The 24,303-nt window shown below is 36.0% G+C and overlaps 2 protein-coding genes across 2 annotated transcripts in view; one reads left to right on the top strand and one right to left on the bottom strand.

The window, feature by feature from the left end:
- Positions 1-24,303, top strand: part of LOC108355851 (transmembrane channel-like protein 7) — a 120,099-nt gene that overhangs the window by 34,411 nt on the left and 61,385 nt on the right. The window lies entirely within an intron of this gene.
- The window catches only part of Nipped-A (Transcription-associated protein Nipped-A), a 90,954-nt gene that overhangs the window by 9,340 nt on the left and 57,311 nt on the right, over positions 1-24,303 (bottom strand). The window contains exons 14-20 of the mRNA XM_017606978.1: positions 20,471-22,081; positions 16,560-16,860; positions 16,329-16,488; positions 13,494-16,269; positions 10,111-10,647; positions 9,082-9,210; positions 5,826-7,043 (exon numbers count right to left, since the gene is read on the bottom strand). Of these exons, the coding sequence (XP_017462467.1) occupies positions 5,826-7,043; positions 9,082-9,210; positions 10,111-10,647; positions 13,494-16,269; positions 16,329-16,488; positions 16,560-16,860; positions 20,471-22,081 (6,732 nt within the window). The remainder of the gene's footprint in view (positions 1-5,825; positions 7,044-9,081; positions 9,211-10,110; positions 10,648-13,493; positions 16,270-16,328; positions 16,489-16,559; positions 16,861-20,470; positions 22,082-24,303) is intronic.

Consider the following 24,303-nt stretch of genomic DNA (forward strand, 5'->3'; position numbering starts at 1 on the left):
ATTTTGAGTGAATTATCTTCAGTAGTTACTAAAATATCGCAGTTTTCGTATTTCTTAAAATTACCGTTATATGGGAGGTAGGCGTGGTTATTATCCGATTTCGCCCATTTTCAATACCATCCGTCCCACGCCCAAAAGAAGTTCACGTACCAAGTTTCGTTAAGATATCTCAATTTTTACTCGAGTTATCGTGTGCACAGACGGACGGACGGACGGACGGACAGACAGTCACCGCTTAATCGATTTCTCTTTTCATTCTGATCATTTATGTATACATTTGTCTATATCTATCTCGATTCGTTTTGCCTGTTACAAACAACCGTTATGTGAACAAAGTTATAATACCCTTGTGCACAAGTGCGCTCGGGTATAAAAATAGGGGTATACTTTTTTCGATATAGAACAATCCTAGGGTGTGAGAGCATTACAATTCCAACTTTACTGTTGTTGGACCAACCTACTGTATATGTATTACAAAGACTTGGATGGGAGTTCCGGGAAAAAATACATACATTTTTATAAACATACATATTTTGTGAGAGCTTTGATTTCCTGGTAAATAGAGATTTATCAGGTGGTTTTATAACAGTTCAAAATATGTAGTATGTTTTAATTTATATTACATTATTATATTATATTTTATTTGATTTACAACTTCATAGAATCTTCCCATGATGCGTAATAACACCTTGAGAATCTCAACATATTCCCACCATCACATCTAGAATTCATAATAATATTTCACCTTAGTTCGATGATCGAATTAGTTAATAATCCCAAAATCCCTGCATCACAATGTACAAATATTTTTTCCACGTTATTCTAACACTTTTGGCGATTATTTTTCGATTAGGGTTAGCAACTCACCTGGGATGTAATTCTGTATTAAGAATAGTAACTATCATTAAATGCTATCAAGTTGAAGGTCATACAATTTTGCGATAACAGCAATTAGGGAACATTTTAATTTAATTTAATAAAAGAGAAAACCCCTTTACTCATTAAGCGACAACCGTTTAACGCCAAACAATTATTCGCAAGATCTTCAAAAAATATAAGGGTCGATTACGACTAGAATCCGAACTTCATTTATGCTGCCAGTTCATAAAATGATATTACACTTGGTAACTGCATTTTTGGGGTTTCAGACACACATTTTTGGTTGGGAAAATAACCCGTTTTTCTTATGCCTCTCAACTTAATATATTAACCGAATTCAAATAAAGGTTATCAATTCGTTGGAATATTTTTTTTTTGTTTTTTTTTTTATGTATGTTACCGCAAAACTTTGGACGACGTTATCCGATTTCTATAATTCTTTTTTTAAAGGAAAGATGTTACCTCACAGGTGGTCCCATTCTAATTTGGTTTAAATCCGATTATTGGATCATGATGAAATTAAAGATAATATTAAATGTGTATGTGATAATTGAAGTCGGTTTTGTTTTTTGCTTAAAAGTTCCTTTCTTTTATAATTCGACTCAGCAATTGCTGCTCTCGCAAAATTTTATGACCTTCAACTTGATAGCATTTAATGTTAGTTACTATTCTTAATACTGAATTACATCTCAGGTGAGTTGCTAACCCTAATCGAAAAATAATCGCCAAAAGTGTTAGAATAACATGGAAAAAATATGTGTACATTGTGATGCAGGGATTTTAGGATTATTAACTAATTCGATCATTGAACTAAGGTGAAATATTATTATGAATTCTAGATGTGATGGTGGGAATATGTCAAGATTCTCAAGGTGTTATTACGCATCATGGGAAGATTCTATGAAGTTGTAAATCAAATAAAATATAATATAATAATCTTACTATCTTACTAATATTATACATGTGAAAGTTTGTATGTTTGGATGTTTGGGAAATCATCACGTGGAAACGACTGAACGGATTTGCATGAAATTTGGTAGGCAGATAGCTTATGGGCCAGATTGGTTAATAGGCTATTTTTTTTAAGAGTTGCCACCTGTTAAAAAAGTTTAATATATTTAATATGCGGGAACGACTGAAAGGATTTCCATGAAAATTTGCACACAGCTTATGACCTACATTGGAAAATAGGCTACTTTTCTTAAGAGTTGCCACCTGTTAAAAAAGTTTAATTAAATTAATACGCGGAAACAACTGAATGGATTTGCATGAAATTTTGCAAGCAGATAGCTTATGACCTACAGTGGAAAATAGGCTAAGTTTTTGGAAGAGTTGCTACCTGTTAAAAAGGTTTAATTAAATTAATACGCGGAAACGACTAAACGGATTTGCATGGAAGTTTTCACACAGATAGCTTATGAGCTAGGTTGAAAAATATGCTACTTTTTTTTTAAGAGTTACCACCTGCTAAAAAAGTTTAATTATATTAATACGCGGAAAAGTCTGAACGGATTTGCATGAAATTTTGCAAGCAGTTAGCTTATGACCTACAGTGGAAAATAAGGTAATTTTTTGGAAGAGTTGTCACCTGTTAAAAAAGTTTTGATTAAATTAATACGCGGAAACGACTGAACAGATTTGCATGACATTTCGCACAGAGATAGCTTATGACCTATGTCCTATGACCTAGGCTACTATTTTAAGAGTTATCACGTATTAGGAAAGTTTAATTAAATTAATACGCGTAAATGACTGAACTGATTTGCATGAAAATTTGCACACAGATAGCTTATGACCTAGACTGGAAAATAGGCTACTTTTTTAAGAATTGCTATCTGTTTGAAAATGAAATTTTGCTCAAAGATGGTTTATGACCTGGATTGAAAAATAGGCTACTTCCTTAACCGGTTTTCCGATCAGAACGAAATTAAGTACACTTACTACGGATTTCGGAAGGATGGTCTTAGACTGAAAGTGAGTCCGATAACTCAAGGCCCCTCCCATACAAATTGGAATTTTCATATTACATACATATCTCTGGAAGTATTTGTGGGAGAAAACTGAAACTTGGTATAGTGATATGTACATATGTGAAATCAATGATGGCATTAATCGATTGATGTTTTAATTAACTAACTATTCGATTAAATGCAATCTAATTACAGCTAATCATGATTAATTTTAATCTGACTAAGCAGTTAATCGTAATCGCGATTAAAAAATTAATTTTTAATCATTAACTCTTAATTTGATCAAGTAGGTTTTGTGATTAATTAAGTTATGCTGGAATTTCCCTGTGCACACAAAGCGAGTTAATCGGTATGGCTAAGTCGGGCTTCCTCATCAATCTAAGCAATTTGGTGTGCATTTTCATTAAGATATATACCAACAAACGTTTTACAAACTAGGTTTGTAAAAGTTCCCAATTTATGTATCACTAATAACAATAATTATAATTTTTTTTTATTATGCGCTTTTTATAAGCGTAAAACACAAAATAATTACTATAACTGGTGTTTGGTTTCAAACTCGGACAAACTAGACAAATTAATCAGATTTTATTTTTAATTAAATTAACGATTAATGTTTTACATTAATTAACCGTAATCGCAGTCAGCGATTAACGATTAAAAAAATTTTATCATTCATCGTACAGTTGATTACGACTAATTAATTTTAATCGTCAAACGCGATTAACATTTTAATCGGTAATTTTTAATCGTTAATCAGATTAATAGTTTGCCAACACTGTGTGAAATCATGTTCATATTCACGGAGAAAAATGGACGTTTTTGGAAAAGAGGCGTAGCACCTACCTGACTGAAAGTTTCATATTGCATATCTCTTCAAATGTTTGGGGTATAGCACTCGAGCTTGGTATGGAAATACATATGTATGTATGTATGTGAAACTAATACCATACTCATGGAGAAAAATAAGAGTTATTGGAAAAGGTGGTGTGGCAAGTCCCATGCAAATTGATTTTGTGTTTATTGCAGAGGACTGGAACTTGGCACCGAGATGTGCATACAAAATTAATTCCATACTCATGGAGATAAATTTGCGTTATTCGAAAAGGGGACATGGTTCCTCCCGTACAAATTTACTGTTTTGTACTGATTATCTCTAGAGGTGTTCATGGTAGAGTACTGGGACTTGGTACTGGGGAATGTAAAATTAATTCTGTTCAGTGTAGAGTACTGGGACTTGGCACTGGGGTATGTAAAATTAATTCTAAATTCATGGAAGAAGATTAGGGTTATAAGAAAAAGGGGCGTGGCACTTCCAGTACAAATTTACTTTTTCTTGCCACATATCCCTGGAAGTGTTTGTGGAAGAATACTGGAACTTGGTATGGAGTTGTGTATGCAAAATGTATCAATTGCTCATGGAAAAAATGTGAGTTATTAAAAAAGGAGGCATGTCGCCTCCCGTACATACTAAAAACTTCTTAATACATATCTCTGGAAGGATAGAAAATCCCTGGAAGTATTTTAAATTTGTTATGGAGATTTATTTTATAAGTGCCGTACTGACAGAATAAATTTCATTAAATGGAAAAACGAGAGCTGGGTTCGGCCTTATAATCTCTCTATAAAGTTCTCTTGAGGCATTTGCTATAGTAATGGAAGTGGTATTTTATCAAGGCCAGGTTACTAAATTTGAGTTGGAAATATTAGAACCCGCCGTGGCACCTCCAAGAAGGTTACACGTTCACGCGTCGTATACCTGGAACCATTTAAAGGTAAACTTAGAGGGATTGATATCTTTCGTATGCCTAGCGCGCAGACGAGATTTTATAATTTCATAGTTTTAAACGGCCTAAATACCTTAACTCGCTTAAAAAATAACGAGCTATAACGAAATGGGCACAGAAATAAAATCTAACATCATTAAATTATTTTTCATATTTGTATAAAAGCGCGGGGTGAAACCCGCGGGTATAAGCTAGTGTAATATAAATTAAAACATACTACATATTTTGAACTGTTATAAAACCACCTGATAAATCTCTATTTACCAGGAAATCAAAGCTCTCACAAAATATGTATGTTTATAAAAATGTATGTATTTTTTCCCGGAACTCACATCCAAGTCTTTGTAATACATATACAGTCATGTGAAAAATAATAGGGACTCTACATTTTTACAAGTTTTGGATTTTTTCTTTTATAAAAAAATAGCTCATTATCTAACAAAAACCATGTAAGTCCAATTTCAAACTTTGTAGAAAAATTCAACGAATCAACAATTCAACAAACTTTGAGAATTTTTATAATAATTCTAAGTATGCAGTTTTATAGCCCATTGAATTATAGCTTAATAAAGGGCAAGTTTCTAGTGACGCTGATTTTTGAAAAATTGTTTGCCGATGGTGCTATTATTTTCTTTCAAACTTTCTAAAAATTCTTAATAAAAGTTCGTTGTAAAATGTTGCTAAATTTTTTTATTTTTTCTACAAAGTTTTAAATTTAGACCTATGCATGTGGTTTTTGCAGATAATAAGCTATATTTTTATAAAAAATAATAAACATCAAACAAACAAAATAAAAATAGTCACAACTGGTCAAAATTACGTGTCCTTATTATTTTTCACATGACTGTATATTAAAAGGCCCGAGAATGTAAAATTTACTTTCTTAATTTCACAGCAAATTGCGTGGAAAAATTAGAAATATTCGCACGTCTGAATGCACTTTTACATACATACAGGGCTTGTTCGAGGCACGTAATAAAAGCGACATTACTGCCGTACTGATAAAAAATGGCAGCATATTTGCAACTGCCCAACTGATAATACATTGCTAGAAATTCACACAGAACGTGATACTTTAATAATTTGCGCAACAATGCGGTTATGATTGCAACTCGAACAAGCCCACATATACATATGCATATCATTCAATTTATTTATTAAGTAAAATCTAGATTATAAGTTAACTCACCATTTTTCTGAATTGCCAGAAGTCAGTGGATGAAAGAAATCTATTGAGAGCCCACTTTTTAAACAGCGTACTTTGAATCATAGTAGTCTGAACTTCACAAAATATATCACACAATACTGTATGGGTGGTTTGAGTACCTCGCGACTGCACTTCCGAGAGGCGGTCGTAATACTTGACGATCGGCAGGTCGTGATCAATTTTTAGTTTTAAGCAACACTTCTTATAAATCTCTTTTAAAGAAATACTAGTTGGATTGTCTTCAGCTAAGCGCATTTGCGGCGATATTGGTACCACTCTTGGAATCGTCATATTTAGAAATCGTCTAGCAGTCTCCTTTTGTTTCTCTAAATAATAGTTAAGCATTCGCATTAATTGCAGTACGCGCTCTTCTCTTCGGGCATCGCCTAATCCAGTGTCTATAACTACCAAATAAGGATAAATCTTTCCATTGGTACCACGAATATACAATCGTCTTGCCGCCGTATTGTTTTTTTGAACGATTTCCACACGTGGCATGAACCTTGCAATGCGTATATGGTAATGCGAAGAGGATGGCAGGAGTAATTCTCCAGGCAATTCAACCTCTGCTGTCTTTTGGCTGAAGTTTGACAAAAACCTACATTTGTCTTCAATGAGAAAAGATGTGGGAAGTTTTTTCACTTTAGCCTCCAGAGCTTTTATCCATGTTTTTAATTTTGAAATAAGATTATGCAATTTCATAGCCCCTGGCTTAGAGAAATCGAAATCATTCGTAAACTGTTCCTTCATTTTTTGAAATACGGGGTCTTGAAAGGTAACTTGCGCCCTACGCGCAATAGACTCAGATGCTGCTGAATTCGAGGCAGAAGTTGCAACGGATCCCGGTATATTCTCGATACCAATACCGAATGTTGATCCCAATTTTTTCACGAAGTGCAGAGTGTGTGGCGTAATTGTCGCATCATTGACGGCACTTCTATTTTCAAATGCAATCGCATAGCATTTAATTAAGCCTTGTCGTAATTGCCTTAGTACTTCCTCGGTCCAGCTTTCTCTAAACCAAACCATCTGGTCCACGATCCCCTCTAGGGAGCTGAGAATTGTTGGATGAATTTCGCGTTGAACATGCATTACTTTTGAACAACGCCACATCGAAGGAGTTGCTTTAATTGGATTAACGGTTGATCCGGAATTGGTTTGAGTATTCATTGCTTGCCCACTATTTTGGTTCTCGAGTACCTAAAGGGGTTGTGATATACATACATATCTTTTTAAACTACTAGTTTCTTCAACTTTAAAGATATATAATATTTATATTTTATTTTTTTAAAGGTAAGTTTCTTGAAAACTCCTATGCAGAAAAAGTAAAAAACCAAATCAAATGACCTTATTTCCTTCTTTAAGCAGCCTCTGGACCCGTAGCATATCGACAGGCCCTGAACGGCATTCACAGGGAGTCAGTCTCAAGTTATGTAGACTCCAGAACTGTGAATGCCGTTCTAGGCACACAACCACCGGACATTCACGAGACGGAGCTTCATCTGCCTCGGGAGACAAGAACTGCAATAGCCCAACTGCGCTCGGGCTACTGCAGCAGGTTAAACTCATACCTGAGCGGACTAAACGCAGATGTGCAAAATGAGTGTCCGGCATGCGGAGAGACCCCTCACGACTCGAAACATCTCTTCGTATGCCCGGAAAACCCGATAACCCTAACGTCTTTGTCCCTGTGGACCGACCCTATTGAGTCTGCACGCTTCTTAGGGCTGCCTTTAGTGGAACTTGACGACAACGACTGAGATATTAACCGATCTGGGCGGGGTTGTTGTAGCCGCTACAACAACAACAACAACCTTATTTCGTCATTGAACACGCCTTTTTATTTTTTCAAAACTATAATTTTGTGGCTAACAACATTATTCGCGGCGACCATTCATATGTAAAGCGCAGAATCCTTTTCTTAAGTTTAAGTAAAACTGTTACAACTAAATTAACTGCTAATAAAACCCCGTGGCTGAAGATTTTCAGCTATATATTTGAGCTTTAGCTTGCGAATGAACCTAATAAATTGACTTTTGTCCAAAAGTTTCCAATTTATCGACTCTGCATACATAAGAGTAATTTTTGGCATATACATTCGGTTATGAATGAAGTATGCCTAAAAACTTGAAGTGATGGCATGAATAAATTCGGTTTCAACGAGCCCAAAGGCAAGTAATAAGCATGGTTTCTTCCCACAATACCTTTTTTTTGTGTGACCTACTTGATAGTCTGCATTTGTAGAATTTTTGCTGAAAATTTTTAATAGGTAAAATATTTTCTCTACAACCGTGTCCGAGGTCCTCAGTAGCTTCCTGAAAATCAATTCTAAGCTTCACTTTTTTTCTTGGGGAATATACTTTGGTCTTCCAGTCAGAGGTAATTGCAATCCTCCTCAATTCCATGGACTACGTGGTGGAAAATATGTGGAGGGGAAGGAGTTTATGGCTGGTATTGTGACTTGCGAACGATTTGGTGAACAAACTTAAAATCTTCACCAAAATGTTCGCTTTGTAATTCACAATACCAGCCTATGAGTGGGTAGTGACAGCTAAACTGCGCTCAAAGCATTGGCCATCCCTCTAACTACTTCCACACTGATTCGGCAATGCAAGTCTCGGCTCGGGAGTACCTGGTAATGAGGCATCTGACCATTTGGCTAGAAAGGGGTCTGACCCGGTATTCTTCGCTCCGCAACCTGTCATATGCCTTCCATGAGTAGTGAAAGATGAAGCCCTTCAATTTGTGCCACTCCATACAAAAAAGAAGAGAAATAGGAAGGTAGAGTGGAAGGCCTATTGACTTTCAGGAAGACCTTTCACTCCTGAAATGATCTCCTGGGTAGTAGCTTTCACTGCAGAATACGAGCTCAACTGCGATGTGTCGAGATCCACATGTACACTCAAGTAATAAAGTAGATTTCCACTCAAAAAAAAAATAGTTATTTAGAAAGACGAGATCGTTGTAAATTGATTTAGCATTGAACTATGGTTGTGTTCAGAAATTCATTATTCCTAATTTATAATTGATGGAAATGCCTTATTAACGCAACTAGTAAGTTCCAATTGGACATTTAACCGCGGTTGCGCATATTGGACACTTCCATCAATTATAGTTTAGAAATAAAAGAGACTGATGTTTGGCGTGATGCAATTCTGAACGCACCAATTTTATTCATATGAGGGTAACATTCATACGTACATAAGTACGCATATAAAAGTAGTGAAATAAACCTTACCGGTGTTTGAAGTTTTCCAATGAATCCGGCCTGCTCAGCGGTTTTATGTTTTTCCCTTTGCTCAATTTTTAATGTTAGATACAAAGTTCGGATCGGAAAGTAAACGGCTTGAGGATATAAACGTCCTACCTGCAAATATATATTTACATACATTCATATAGAGCCTGTCAGACGTGGCAATGCAATATATTTCGAAAAGGCTGTCAAATTGAGAAATTTCAGAAAGCAGTTGCATGAGCAGGCACACCTTGCATGTAAAGTGTCTTTCGAAGGAGGTATTTTATTTCCGAAAGGCGAATTGCAAATTGCTAATGCAGCACGAGCAAGTTGAAATATATATCCGAAATCGATTTGCGCTCTCTCAATTGTAGTCACATCTTGCAAATTTTATTTCTGAAACTGATTTCCGAAATGTGACAAAAAGGTCTTTCTGGCTCATCACACATCGAAATAAAATTTTTCTTTCTCAATTTGACAGCGAATTGCGAGGAAAAGTTTGAAATATTGCCACGTCTGACTCGCTCTTATTTTTGTACTGTGTAAAGTGTCAAAGTGGGAATTTTTTCATGTTAAATCTTTTTTGTTAATTTCTTATAAAAATATTCTCCAAAGCCGTTTAATTCATAGTTTTAAACCTTAAACAAAAATACAATAAATTTCTTCGAAATCCATTAAAGTTTAAAATTTTTTGATCTCAATTTCTAAAACATTTTGAGTATGCAGTCTTATTATTAACTATGAAATTTTAAAATAATAAAGCGCAAAGTGTGAAGACTAACGGTACAAAAAAAAAAACATATTAAAAATCGACTAAATTTTTTCGAGTCTTCAAACAAGCACTTTACTACTAAAACTTCATGATTTATAAAACTGTTTTAAAAATTCATATCAAATTTTAATGGAATGTTAACATTTTTTTCTTTTTTGTTTAAAGCTATAACATGGACAATATTTTTTATCAAAAATCAACAAAATAGTTTCATTCTATAGTAATAAAAAATAATAAGAACTAGTGACATCAAGTCTTACATGACTTAAAAGGTTCAAAATAACATTGCTTTCGTACTGCACCAAACAACAAAGGAGTTGAGGTATCCATGGAAGCCAATACGACGGAGGCACTCCAACCACATATTTTTCCAAAGTACTCATGAGAGTGCCACTTGTATTATCATAGGAGAGAAACCACAATACTTTTGCCAAATATTTTCTCGTTTTGCTTTCATTTTGATGACGACAAGCATGCAAATAGCAAGTTATTGCACTAACTGCAAATACCATTTGTCTATCTTTAAGGAACATCTGCTCCATATAGTCACCCCACATGGCCCAGGCTTTGGTCAGTCCATCGTGGAGTTGCACAGCTGCACTGAATGCCTTGCCCGCTTCTTCAGAACGGCCAATTTGTGCTAAAAGTAGTCCTTTAAGGGCATAGAATTCTGCATTCATTTCTCCTGTGAAGTACTTCAAGTTGGTGGATTCAATTACTTCAAGTGCCTCATTTAATTCAGTTTTTCCCGAAGAAGCTGCCATTTGCAAGTAACATTTCACTTGCTGCCGTATTTTCTAAATAAAAAATGCAAATATTGTACATTGGAAAATATAAATATTTATACAATGGTATGTATGTGTATATCAATGTCTTGAGCCCGTATGATCAATTTGAGTGAATAAAACTGCGCTTATGTAAGAGTCGTTATAACCAGGGCTTTGGAGCGAAGCAAAGGGGCACAGGATTTTAGCTGGAGCGGAGATGGAGCAAAGAGCTAAAAAATTCATTTGTTCCTTACTTAGCTCCTTCAGTTAATAAATTTCCTTTTTTCCACTTAAGGCAACTATGTTAAATAAGTTTGCACTCTATTTATTTTACTAGGAAATACTACAACAGGGTGGTCCAAAAATATTTTTGGGGGAAAAAGTTTAATAAATAGAAAAAATACCATTATTTTTTATTATATTTAGAAGTTCCCAAAGACCATGTAGTTGTTTATGTGTTTTAAATGGGGGAAAACACTTTTTCGTAGAAATGGTATAGAATTCTTGAAAATTAATGTTTTTAAAACAGAAACTCTGTTTCTCTTTTGGGGACTTCCAATAATAAAATCCAATTATTTATTTAAGCATGTTTTAATATTAACTATTTTTATAGGTTCTCTAAAAACAAAAAAAAATCCAATGACACTCTTGAAGCAAATGTGCAATATGTACATACATACATTTGTATATCGAGCTCTAAATTTTCTTTTGAATGCAGAAGTGTTCCATGGGCATCTGGATGCATTTCTGCAACTAAAAGAAGGAAATTTAAAAAAAAAATCACCTACGTTTTTTGCGGTTAGGGCTCGGTTTATAAGTAAATATGTAATTAAAAAAAAATAATAATTGTAAGCGGGAGCGGAGCTAAGATCGGATGAAAAAAACTTTTGCTCCGAAGCCCTGGTTATAAGCGGGGATCATACGATTTGTACAGATGATGATGATGGAGCATATCGCATACAATCTTCAAAGGTGACACAACTTAAAATTACACGTTCGTCAGAAAATGCGAAAAACTGTTTCTTAGCAAGCGAATGCATACGGACAGGAAAAAACTTGCTCCAGCAAAAATGCCAAATTTTGAGTTGTTTCACTTTTGAAGATGGTGTGCGTTATGATTTTTTACCTTAAAAATATAAAACAGGAAAAATGCAAACATGTAACGCAATGTTAGTAGGTAAAACTTAATAGTAATATAAAATATGATTAATCTGATTGTGATGTTCATGTTATTTATATATGATGTTATTTACTACTAACTCTGTTTCTTGCAGAAACAACATAAGTCAAGGACAGTTGTTCCGAGTTTTTTCATTGTTAATTTAGGCAAATTTTTTTTAAAAGCGAGCGACAAAAGTACGCTCAACTCGGGTAAAATTTCTTTTCAGCTACTTAAGCAACCCTGCTAGTATCTGGCAAGAACCATAATACTCGAACTAGAAGGTAGTAGGCAAACGGAAACGACCACTCCCCTAATGTGGACACTAGTTGTGGACGAACTTCTAGAAAGACTTAAAGGGAATGGCTTTAATGCATATGGATATGCTGATGACCTTGTCATCTACGTGGTAAGCTTGGATGAGGAGACATTATGCTCCAGGTTGCAGTCTGCTCTAAACGTAAAAGGGCCTGTTAATTAACCCAATGAAGTCCGTCATCGTCCCATTTACCAAAAGAACGAAGCTAAACTTGATCAAACCCAAATTGTGCGGGACAGATTTAATACTCACAAGAGACAAAATATCTAGGCGTAATAATAGATAAGAGACTCAACTGGAACTCGCATCTCACAGCGGTTACAAATAAAGCCACGAGAGCATTTTATGCTTGTCAAAGGCTTCATGGTACGACTTGGGGAATATCCCCGAAATTAACGTATTGGTCATTCAATACGATGATAAGCTCCACCGCCTGGTTTGTGTGGCCATAACGGGGGCCTATGTGCTCGTGCCCGACTGAGGCGCTTGGTGTCATCACATGCATATCGCCTCTAGCCACACTTATAGAGAAAGAGGCTTGCTGGAGCGCCCTGAGGCTACAGAACTTAAGTAGCTTGAAAAGTGGGGACTTAGTGGGGTCATTTGGGTGTCCTAAAACCATTCATTAATGATCCCCTTGACCTTTACAAAGCCCTACAAGGTAAAAATATCTGAAAGTTTGGTACACTGATGGTACGAAACTTGAGGATGGGAACACTGCGGCCGATGGTCTTACACCCTACCATATTCCAGGCGGAAGCTTTTGCAATTGAGGTCTGTGTCCACGAATGTCTTCGTAGAAGACAAATGGGGCAACAATAAACATCATTTTGGATAGCCAGGCAGCGTTAAGAGCACCTTACTTTTGTAAAACTGTATCAAAGGTAGTAAGTAGCCAGTTGCAAAAAGGTACAACAACAACAACAACAAAAAGGTACTGTTCAGACTAGAAGTTAGTAACGACAACGAAAGGGCTGACACTCTAGCCAAAATCGGTGCGCAACGGAGCCTGATCGGCCCTCAGTCCATCCAAAGGATACACAGCAGAGCTCCTAAGGGGATGGGAGGACTTGCAAGTTACCACGCAATGGCGCTCGACAAAGGGTAATAGGCGGTCCAAAAGATTCATAACTCGCTCTCGAGGAATCTCTGAACGGCTGCTAAATCTTAGCAGAAAGGGTTTAACCTGTTAATTAACTATAAGGATTATTTTAATTTAAATCTCTTGAAAATCAAGTACTATATTCAACTCAAAAACATCTTTAAAACCCGTGTTTTTTTTGTGGACTACACAGTTTTTGTTGATTATAAATTGTTGCTGCTTTCACAGAAGAAGAGGTCAAAGAGTAACTTTATGTATGATTACTTTTATGGTGAAATATATGTATTTATGCTCACCTGGAAACAATCCACAATCGGCACTGAGGGTATGGTATATATTCGAGATAAAGTTTCCTGACAAACCCCAGTTAAGTTATGTTTTCTGGCTATCTTTCCAAAGTAAATTATTGCTTGTGCAGAGGCATGTACTCCAAGCATGGTATTACCCTGGTCTGATTGTTGTTCCAGATGCTGAGTAATTATCTGGTAATGATGTTGTCGCCATGTAAATATATCGCTCCAGTGAGACAAATCGTCCGCAACTACAGGCAATCGATTTCGCCACGTTTTGACAATAGCTTTCATATCGTGGATAGAAGTATTTCGGGACTGAACTAAGCCTTGATGTATAGTGCTTGCCTCATGTAATTCCATTATTTGTTGCGCCGCCTGTAGATACTGCAAATGTATATGGGAAACAATGGATGGCAGTTTTCGCCATTCTTTCATGCATGATGCCGATGCGTTTTCTATGTGCCTTTCAACATTTAAGAGCTGACGATCTTCTTGATGCAATATAGCCAAAAAGCCTTTGTACAAGTGAATCTTATAGCCGAATTGTTTTGCAAAAGATTGCTCTGTTTTAGAAATAGCAGTTTTCATTAAATTCCAATCCGGAACGCGCCATGCACTTTCAAGTATAAGAAACATGTTCTTTTCCTTGTTTGTTTGAGCATAATCTAATAAAATATCCCACTGGTTCAGTTCTTTCGCACAGCGTATCCAATGGTTTTCCCATAGAAGCAATTCACTGTTAACATCAGTGTTAATCAATCCATTAGCTTGGTCATGTTTGAACTTCGACATTGCCAAGTCGTAAGCTCCTTGAGCTTCCTCAAAAAATCCCATTTGTTCATAAGCTATAGCAATATTCGTTTCTGGATAGTGTGCATATTTCAACCATAAACCAGCCCAAAGATCCTCTTCTTGCATGGTGGCATACATTTGAGAAAGTGAATCGTACACTACATTTTTCTTCATCGGAGAAAATGGTTCATGATGGTCCACTTCGGAAGTGTCGGGAGATATTCTTCTAGTTCCATGATGAAGTTCTTCTAAGACTAAAGTCATACGATGCCATAGATTGTGTGCTCGCCCAAGATACGTCATTAAATTAGGTGGAATATATATCGGAGGATCACATTGCATCAAACTCTCTACAAAAGTGTTAAGTGCACTGGGATAGCAGTCCTTTTGTACGACATTGCTGCCAGAGGAAAGAAATGGAACCAGCTCCCTTGAAATTAAATGTTGCTGCTCCTCATCGAAGATTGCCCACAACCGTGGAAATATAATTAGCCACACATTTTCGGCGAGTTGTATGTCCATGTGACACAACTGAGCAATAGCTATAATTAACTGTTCCGTATTGATTTTACGATTTGCTTCTAAAAATTCAATCTGCTTATTTATGAGAAGGTGTAGTTTACGTTTTGGCACCTCTTTATCATTTTCATTATTACGGTTTACACTCCAACTTGATTCAAGATCGTTGTCAAAAACATCTTCTTTATCTTCAACTTGCATGGCATCAAAGCATTCACTATGAGAAGACGTGTAAATTACGAAACTGCTTTTATCCTGGCCTTCAGCGAGATTAATTACCGATTTGATACTTGGCACCTTGTGCGCCTCACTTGAATTTTGAATTTGGGTCATTGTGTTGGTAGTCAAAACTAAAAGTTCAATACACTGTTTTATCCAATAATGAGTACCAATAGAGTCCCAAGCTTGTGAGCAGATAATGTAAAGAAGTCGGTCATGAAGCCTTCTCCTCATTGATGCATCCAAAATTTCAAAGAACTTGGATCTTATCTGTGGATCTTGGCAACGCAGACCAGTTAAAAATGCGCCTTCAAGTTTAGCCGTCAGTTCAGTTTGCTTGTAATATTCGTCTCGGTATATATAATTTACGATCTCCAAAAATTGTATATTGAGTTCCGTTTCATCTGAGAACTTTTTTTCTAAATACTGCATAAGCTTCACCAGCAAGATCGATTTTTCTCGTATAGAGGGTATCTGCATTATAGGATTTTGTTCCTTTGCTCTTATCCATTCATCTAGCATTTTTATTATAGACTTCAAAACTTTAACATCTAAGCTTTTCTCAATAAGATTTACAAGAATATTTCCAATGAATAGTTTTCGCACCTCAACGCCCATAATAATTATTCGATTTTTTATCAAATCCAATGAAAGGACTAACAATTCCAAAGATATATGACTGCTGTCCGTACTGGATGCAACGGGTTGCCCATTGCCTTGCGTATTCAAGTGATCCTTTGTCAACCTATTTAAAACTCGAATAAATTGCAACATGAGTCGGTCTATATAGCTTGCATTGTTGGAAGAGCAAGCCTTTAATATCATTAGAGTTCCAAATAATGATGGTGGATTAGGTTGAGGACTTTTTTCATATAATGTTAAATTGTCCGAGATCATTTTGCTTATAGCGTTATATAATATGTCAAGATCTTCGTGTTTATGATTAATATCTGGTGGAAAAAGACTCATAAGTCTAGTGAGAAATGCATGCATAAGACGAACAATTCGTGTATTCTGGTGTATTATACAGCTGGAGAGTCCTCTTTGAATTGGCCTTATAGTGGAGAGCAATTGATCGGGTGGCAAAATTGTTGTTAAAAATGTAACAAAATCCAAACCAGTGCAAATATTACTCAGGTTCGGCGTGGGAGTTTCAATGGTCATAAATACTTTATCCATCCAGTTTAATTTAAGTTCGAACGGCTGAGGCCATTTATTTTGCATTGCTGACTTTAATAGCATTATGCATCTACAAACATACATTTGTAAATAAACATTATGTTAATTTGAAACAAATAGGCTTTATACTTGCGCGACAATCCCTCGCCAGGAGAAATAACTGCGGGCTGATTATCGTTTACTTGACATGCTAGCCGTATGAGAAAATTGAGAACTGTGTCACAATGGGTTTTTTCTATCGATCGGAAAGCGTCATCTATTTTCTGACTCTGATTTACACCAGAAGGGCCTGACAAAAATGAAATGTCAACTTCAACATTGCAAATATGATAATTTAAATTACTAAAATAAATATATTACTTTGACTTATTGAACTCCGAGATCCATCTGTAGCGACGGGTTTTTTGCGTTGTGAGGTAATTTCATCAGACGTTCGTTTATTTGTGCTATCACAGATGGTATCATCACCATCTTGATTTATATCCTCCACTTTTGTATCTTTCTCTTCGTCTTTGATACGCTGTCCTTCCCATTTTATTATTACGTCAGCGATGTCTACTGCGAGTTTTCTGTGCTCCAATGATGCAGTGGGGGGAAACCCAAGTCGTTGCATATAATTTATAAGATGCTGTACTAAATGATGTCGTACGGGGTAATATACCTAAATAGAATATACGGGATTAGACAATGAGAATTTCACGCTGGGTGTGACATTACGCCAATGCCGTCAGGGCTGCCAACTTGGCTCACACCGTGCCATTTTTGGCCCTAGTTTACATCAAATGGCACTTAATTTTTCAATTTGACACAGAGTGCCAAAATGGCACTTCTGAAAAATAGCAATACTTCAATACATTTTTGTGAAATCCTTCGCGTGAACTTATTTTTCTCAACTAAAATTTTCTAATTTCTATAGTGTATACAATTGGTTAGCATTGGCCTTTTGTTTTAGGAATGTGTTTCTAATTTTAATGGTAAATGTGACGATTTAACAAGTAAGAACGTCTAAGTTCGGGCGGAGCCGAACATTAAATACCCGGCGCAAATATTAAATAAATGTTTTTTCACCTTTCCGAAACCTACCGCTAGATGGTTAGCCGGGGTGTATCAATTTTGAGTAAATTAGCGTCCTTAAATTTCGAAATTCTGCAGTTTCAAGCATTTCTGAAATTTACCGTTATATGAAAAGCGGCCGGAATTTTAGTCCGATTTCAATAATTTTCAACGTTTTGCTTTTATGTGAAGATATATTAATTTTTACTCGAGTTATCTTGTGCACAGACGGACGGACAGACGGACAGACAGTCACCGCTTAATCGATTTCTCTTTTCATTCTGATCATTTATGTATACATTTGTCTATATCTATCTCGATTCGTTTTGCCTGTTACAAACAACCGTTATGTGAACAAAGTTATAATACCCTTGTGCACAAGTGCGCTCGGGTATAAAAAGAATGGCCAGCCGAAAGCCTCCGTTGCTAGCGCTGCGTTTATTTTTAGTTTGTTTAAAAATTTTATTATTATTTAAGCTTTCATAAAATAAAAAATAAAATGAATAAATAAATAAAAAAAAATAAAAAGAATGGCACCTTTTTTTACACTTTTATTTTTCTATTTGGCATATTTTGGCACTTTTTATCCTCAATATGGTACTTCATAGCTAGATATAGTTGTCAGCTCTAAATGCCGTTGATTTAATGAAATATTTGCAATTTTACATACTTAATATGGACCACCACCAGACCCACGCGCTTGGCTTCCTTATCTAATGCCGAGAAGCAATTGTACGCTTCTAAGGGATGGTTCCATATCGGTTCAGTGCTGTAGCTCTTATTATTCCAAGTCACCTTGGTTGCAACCTTGTTTGGTATCAAACAACACGGATAGGTCATCCCATCAATAAAACCAGCCTTTAAAAGAAATTCGCAGAAAAAGTACTTAATTTTTTATGGAGTTCTTTCTCCACTTCGTAAAGGTAAAAAAAATTTTTCCGACGTCGTTGAAAAGTGTATGCAGTGCGTATATGGACAAAAACGACATGAAATTAAGTTGAATACGTTTCTACTCGCATTTATATATATAGAAGAATTATACAGAAACGAATGGTGAATTTTTCATTTGGGGCTGTATCTGTTTTCTATAAACGATGTATATGGGGATCGTAAGTTAGCCGAATAGCATGACTCTGCATTCCATTGGTATACTAAAGTGCGTAGAGGACTTTTTGTTGTTGTTGTAGCGGCACTACTAATCCCCGCCTATTTCGGTTCATCCTTCAATCATTGTCGTAGGCTCAGGCATTTGACCATTTACAACTTTATTTATCAATCAACTTTCCTCGTTGATAGCTTGATGTTTTTTGTAAAAGAATGGGCTTTAACACCAATCACAAGAATTTACAAAAAATCTTTTACTTTTAAAATTTTCCCGTTAAATTTGGCATTTTTTATTCACAATGCAAATTTAAAATGCAAATATCTTGCGAAAATGACTTGATCTAGAAAACGGTAAAAGTTGAAAATGTTACTATAGTGTTATTAAAAATCGGTGTGTTGGCATAAGTTTCGGTACAATTGTACCATTCATTCTGACCACTACTGCATATACATATGTATGACGTCAGGGACATTATCCGTTTTTCATTTGAAGCGCTGTCAATGTGGCCATACTATAGAAAACACTTAGATAGGATTTTAGGGTCATACAAATTTTCGTCCTTGGCGAGTCCTAAAAACAGCCAAAATCGAGATTTCTTCATAACTCTTTCATTTATTGCTCGTTTCCCCAAGTCTAATCCACGGTTTTTCAGATTTTACCCTAGAATGCCTCCTTAACTTAGCTCAAATAACGCAATTTCTACCCCATTAAATACAACTTTACAATTTAGATGATAAAATTACACATTTTACTAAGCGATACATGTTCTTCAAGACCGGAGCGAACTCCTGTAAGAACAACAATTTCGACCTAGTGACCTGACCGATGTCCAGAATGTACTTAAATTGTGGAGGGAACACTTTTACAACCTACTAAATGATAGCAGCCCTGGAAGTAGTGGAGAAGACGAACCCGAGTCCCCAGTCGATGATGATGGAGTAGCTTGACTATGGCGAGGTACGAATAGCGCTTACGAGGCTGAAAAACAACAAAGATACTGGAGCTGACGGCCTGCCAGCCGAGCTATTCAAGTACGGCGGCGAGGAGCTGATGGGGTGCATGCATCAGCTCGTATGCAGAATATGGTCAGATGAACGCATGCCCGACGACTGGAATTTAAGTGAGCTCTGCCCAATCCACATGAAAGGCGACCCTACCATTCGCGCCAACTACCGCGAGGTCAGCTTTAGGCCCGGCAAATCCACCACAGATCAGGTATACACAATAGCCAAATCTTGGAAAAGACCCGCGAGAATAGGATCGACACACACCATCTATTTGTCGATTTCAAAGCCGCTTTCGACAGCACGAAGAGAAGTTGCCTTTATGCCGCGATGTCTGAATTTGGTATCCCCGCGAAACTAATACGACTGTGCAAAAGTACGTTGATCAATACCACCAGCTCTGTCAGAATAGGGAAGGACCTCCCCGAGCCGAACGAGGTTTCAGACAAGGGCACCCCCTTTCGTGTGATTTCTTTAATCTGATGTTGGAAAAGATAATAAGAGCCGCAGAACTGAGCCGCTCAAGCACAATACTTTACAAGAGCGTAGAATTGCTGGCGTATACCGACGACATCGATATTATTATTGCATGTCACTGTAAATTTTCTGTTTATTAATTTATTTTTACGCTATTGTAATTTTATTAAAAGTAATGTATTTATTAGGATAGAAATTGAGTTATTTGAACTTAGTAGGTTAAGGAGGCATTATAAAAATTTTAATCTAATTTTAGCCGTTTATTCTTTATATCCGGATGATTTACAATCTGTCATGGCAGTCATATAGTACTTTATGCTAAACTCTATGTATGTAATCAACATTCTCTATTGTAAAAGCATATGCAGTACCCTATTTTATTTCAGATGTTTTCATTTGCTCTCCATGTTGAGGAACTAAATGCCTAAACTTACAGCAAAATTTGTGGAAGATTACGTATACGTATTAATATTACTTTTTTTGCAATTATTGTACGATTTTTGCCTCACCAGATACAATTTCTTGACTCGTTATTCCATATTAAATCTAGATTTACTTATTAGATTTAGAGATCGCATACGTGAGTTTCCAAACAAATATAACTTAAGAACCAAATTTGATGATGATCTCACCTTATAATGGCGTACAATCAATTGAAGTATATGAAACAGTTGCTGCATTAGATGCCCTTCTTCAACAATAATTTTTTTTGTCCAATGCGTTAGCATAGTATTGCCGTCTTCCATTCGAAGTGGCATCGCCGGAGTTAAGACGTCAAGCGCTTGACGAACGACTGGTCGAGCCTCAAGGGCATGTCCTTTTAGCAAGGAAAGAAAAACTTGAAGCACAATCTTTTTGTGTATGGCCAAACGAGCAATTATATGAGCCAGAAGAAGATGTCCATGATATCGGGCTGTTGGATCCACGGAGCTTTTACTAAGTAAGCAAGGCCAAGCAAAAGTCATGAGCCGGCGAAGCTTATTGCCTTGTCGTTTGTTATTAGCATCGCCGTCATGGATATGTTGTGAAGCTCTTTCCACAAGTAAACAAGCAAATTGCAGTAACGCAATTCTAACTGCATCTTCATTGGCATACGGTTTGTCGGGGTCAAATACCTTGCTAATGAATACAGACACAACATTGTTTTCATCATCAGTATATGAAGCCGGTGGTGCCCCTATCAATTTATTCCCCTCGCCTTTATCGAAGCTTACAACGAAACAGGGTATAAGCACCGCTGTTATAATTTTTGCCTTAAGATCTTCGGAAAGAGCAGTGCCGTTAAATTTATCAACAAAGTGGAAAAATGCTTTTCTCTTCCAGTGTACAGTGTAACTTTGAGCTACAGTATTTTGTAAAAATTCTCTTAAAAAGTGGAAGTCCGGTATAAAATGCAAACAAAGCGCTCGTAACAGTTGAAATAGCAAATCGATGTCATTGGTGTTATGGGAAAAATACAGTAGTAATATCTTCCCAACTAAGTGCCATAAATCACAGGTGACATTGTCCTCACATGTGCTGTACAAACTTGTCTCCCATAGTTTTTTCAACGCTAACACAATGTCCGTTTGTGTGGGAATCCACTGATCGTCCATATCCATAATTGTATACACTAACAGCACTGCCTGATGTTGAGCTTCATATTTTTGTGATTGATCAAATTGTGGGTTCAAGCTTAACGCGCCATTTATAAGTTTAACCAAAACATTGCACTTTTGTGCTTTTACAACATTTCGGAATGATTGACCACCTCTATGTTTTAATAAATATATAAAGAATCTATTCCATTGGGAGTTTATGATTACGCCATCAGAAAGAAAAAGATCCACGGTTTCGGCAGGGAAGCGAAGTAAAAATTTCACCAGAGGTTCACGGTACGGACTTGATGATTCGATCATTAAGCTTTTTTCAGTTTTTAACACAAGCTGACAAAGACTATCAATATATTTTGGCGATGCTGCTGTTATCTGATGAAACATCTCTATAAGAGTTACAACCTTCTGTTCATATTCATCACGTTTGGCAATCGTGAAAAAGTTGCCCCCTTGATTGGTACTTGATTTATGTGAAGATATAGACATTTCTAAAATCTTCTGGCAATGTTGTAATATTTGTTCACTTAGTTTTTCATTAAACATTTGTGGAAATAATTGTGTGAAATATGAGAGTCTTTTCGTTGCTGTTAAAGATAGGTTCCGATGATCACCCAAAGTTAGAAGTAATGGCCGCATCCCAGCATGTACCTGTTGTTTTAAAGTTATCTGGTTATATGTATAATTAAGTATTATTCTAAAATCATTAGCTTTGTTTCTTAACAAATAATTATCACAAATTATCACTAATTTCTGCTGGAAAGCGTTTCTTAACCCAATGTTCAGCCCAACACATGATTCAATAATGAAAGGTTTTGTAAGAAAAACTTTCTCTCGCTCTAATTTTATCAATGACACTCCCACCCTACTCACAAAAACAAAAACAGTGATATTTCTTTTACAAATTTCTTTGGAAGTTTTAAGAATATTTTTAAATTTTTAGTAGTGAAATTTGTACTTTATAAATTTGAAGAAATGTTTGTTCTGCATTCACTGGCGACAACAAGACAAAATGGGTTAGAATCGTTGGCCTACAGAAATTCAACGTAGGCTAAAGAGACGAAATTCCCTTAAATGCCGAATAGTTGTATTCGTCGATATTCTGGAGACCTATTGATTCTGTCAACGAAGGTTTTTAGGTATTGACCTACATAGCACAATCCTGGTGTCTCCGAATGAGAGTGGCACTTCTCATTTGACGATGTAGATCACGTTCCCTGTCTCGTTCCCTGCGTGTTCTTTTTATTCTTCCCGAGTTCGTCCGGCACGAATCGCCAATCGCGGCTGTGTAAGCCATGTTCTGACGTCGGCGTAATCTCACCAGAACAATAAAAGTGCAACATCAAAGAATTGGAATTACCATATTCGAAGCAATCGAGCTATAACCGCGAAAGAAACGTAAGCTCTAAATGTTTTTATTTGTTGTTTTTTTTTTAAATCAAAATTCCATAATTTGTCCACAAACAAATAGCCTTTTTTTATCCAACAACTGGCAAACAAATACAAAAAAATGGCTCAAAGTGGACCATCCATTCTTGAGCTATGCGCCGTCTGACTAACGCCACTTTGGTATATATAAATAAATATTTATTTTTAATAACAATCAAGGGTTATATTCGATGTAAATATGCTGGTTTAAATGAAATAATTAAATCAAATTCGCGTTTGTTTTAAAATACCACCATGTACTATTATCCATACCTGTTTGTGGAATTTAGCTACCATTTTAGGAAGTGTGATTGAATTCTTCCCCTTTTTCTCCTGCTTCCAAAAACCAACCCTGTGGGTGGGAGTGTCAAATTTTAGAAAAAGCTACTTACAAAACCTTTCATAAATGAATCATGAGCCCAACAGATGACTGAACTTCCCATAATTGGCGAAGACATTTGTATTTCCATCTGCATTTTGGTATACCAACTGTATGAATTGATCAAACATTGATTGCGTTTTCCCATAAAATTGAAATTTTGAAATAGAAATTTTTGACATAGCTAATCGATAACCAGGACCCCGCACCGACAACACATGGTTTAGTCATAGTTACCAAATCTGAGTTGAGGGCAACGTTGCCGAAATCTTTCGCTGGAAAATCGTCACTTTACTCTAAAAAAAATCGTAATTTCGGCCAAAAAATCGTCAAAATTTTTGTTCATTGTATTTTTTTTAACAAAATAAAAAATACAAAAGAATTACATATAATTGCGTTTTCTTAGAATTGCATACCTTTAACTTAAATTTATTTGAACAAATAGAGTAAAAGGTCTGAAATTTTAAGAAAAAGCATTTGCTTTGGTTTTATGCATACGGCCCAATAAATATGACCTCACATTACAAAACCAAATGGAACCCATATTGCATATGGGCTAAACACATTGCGTGCCGCGTCATTGAAATATGAACGACGGTTACATGCTACCAGTAGGCCATTTCATTCAAAAATGAATGACACTCAAATGGTACATGGTTTGAAGAAAATTTTGAAAAAACTTTCTTGTGATTTTATGATTGATTTATGAAAACAAGAATATTTTCGATGCATTTTGGCCATTTTCCAGCAGAAATTGAAGCGGTAAGACGTTCAAACGGTTGTCATTCATATTTGTATCACACTGGCCAGGCATGGAAATTTCCATAAATTTTTACATTATAGACCATGTCATTCGAATATGCATGACACCCATGGTACAATTATTACAGGTATTGTCTTCCCAGAGAGTTGTGCTTCACATCAAATTCGTGCTCCCTTATTTTCATTTTGACGCATGTTAATTCTTTTACTTTTAGTTGGCTTTGCTCAATTTAATTTTTATAATTTTTCTAAACAAAAAAAAAACATTTGAAACGAAGTGACGAATAAACATCAAATTTACTCA

Source organism: Rhagoletis zephyria, unplaced genomic scaffold, assembly GCF_001687245.7.
Source record: "Rhagoletis zephyria isolate East Lansing unplaced genomic scaffold, Rhagoletis_zephyria_1.1 Rzeph_scaffold_00169, whole genome shotgun sequence".
Classification (NCBI taxonomy): domain Eukaryota; kingdom Metazoa; phylum Arthropoda; class Insecta; order Diptera; family Tephritidae; genus Rhagoletis; species Rhagoletis zephyria.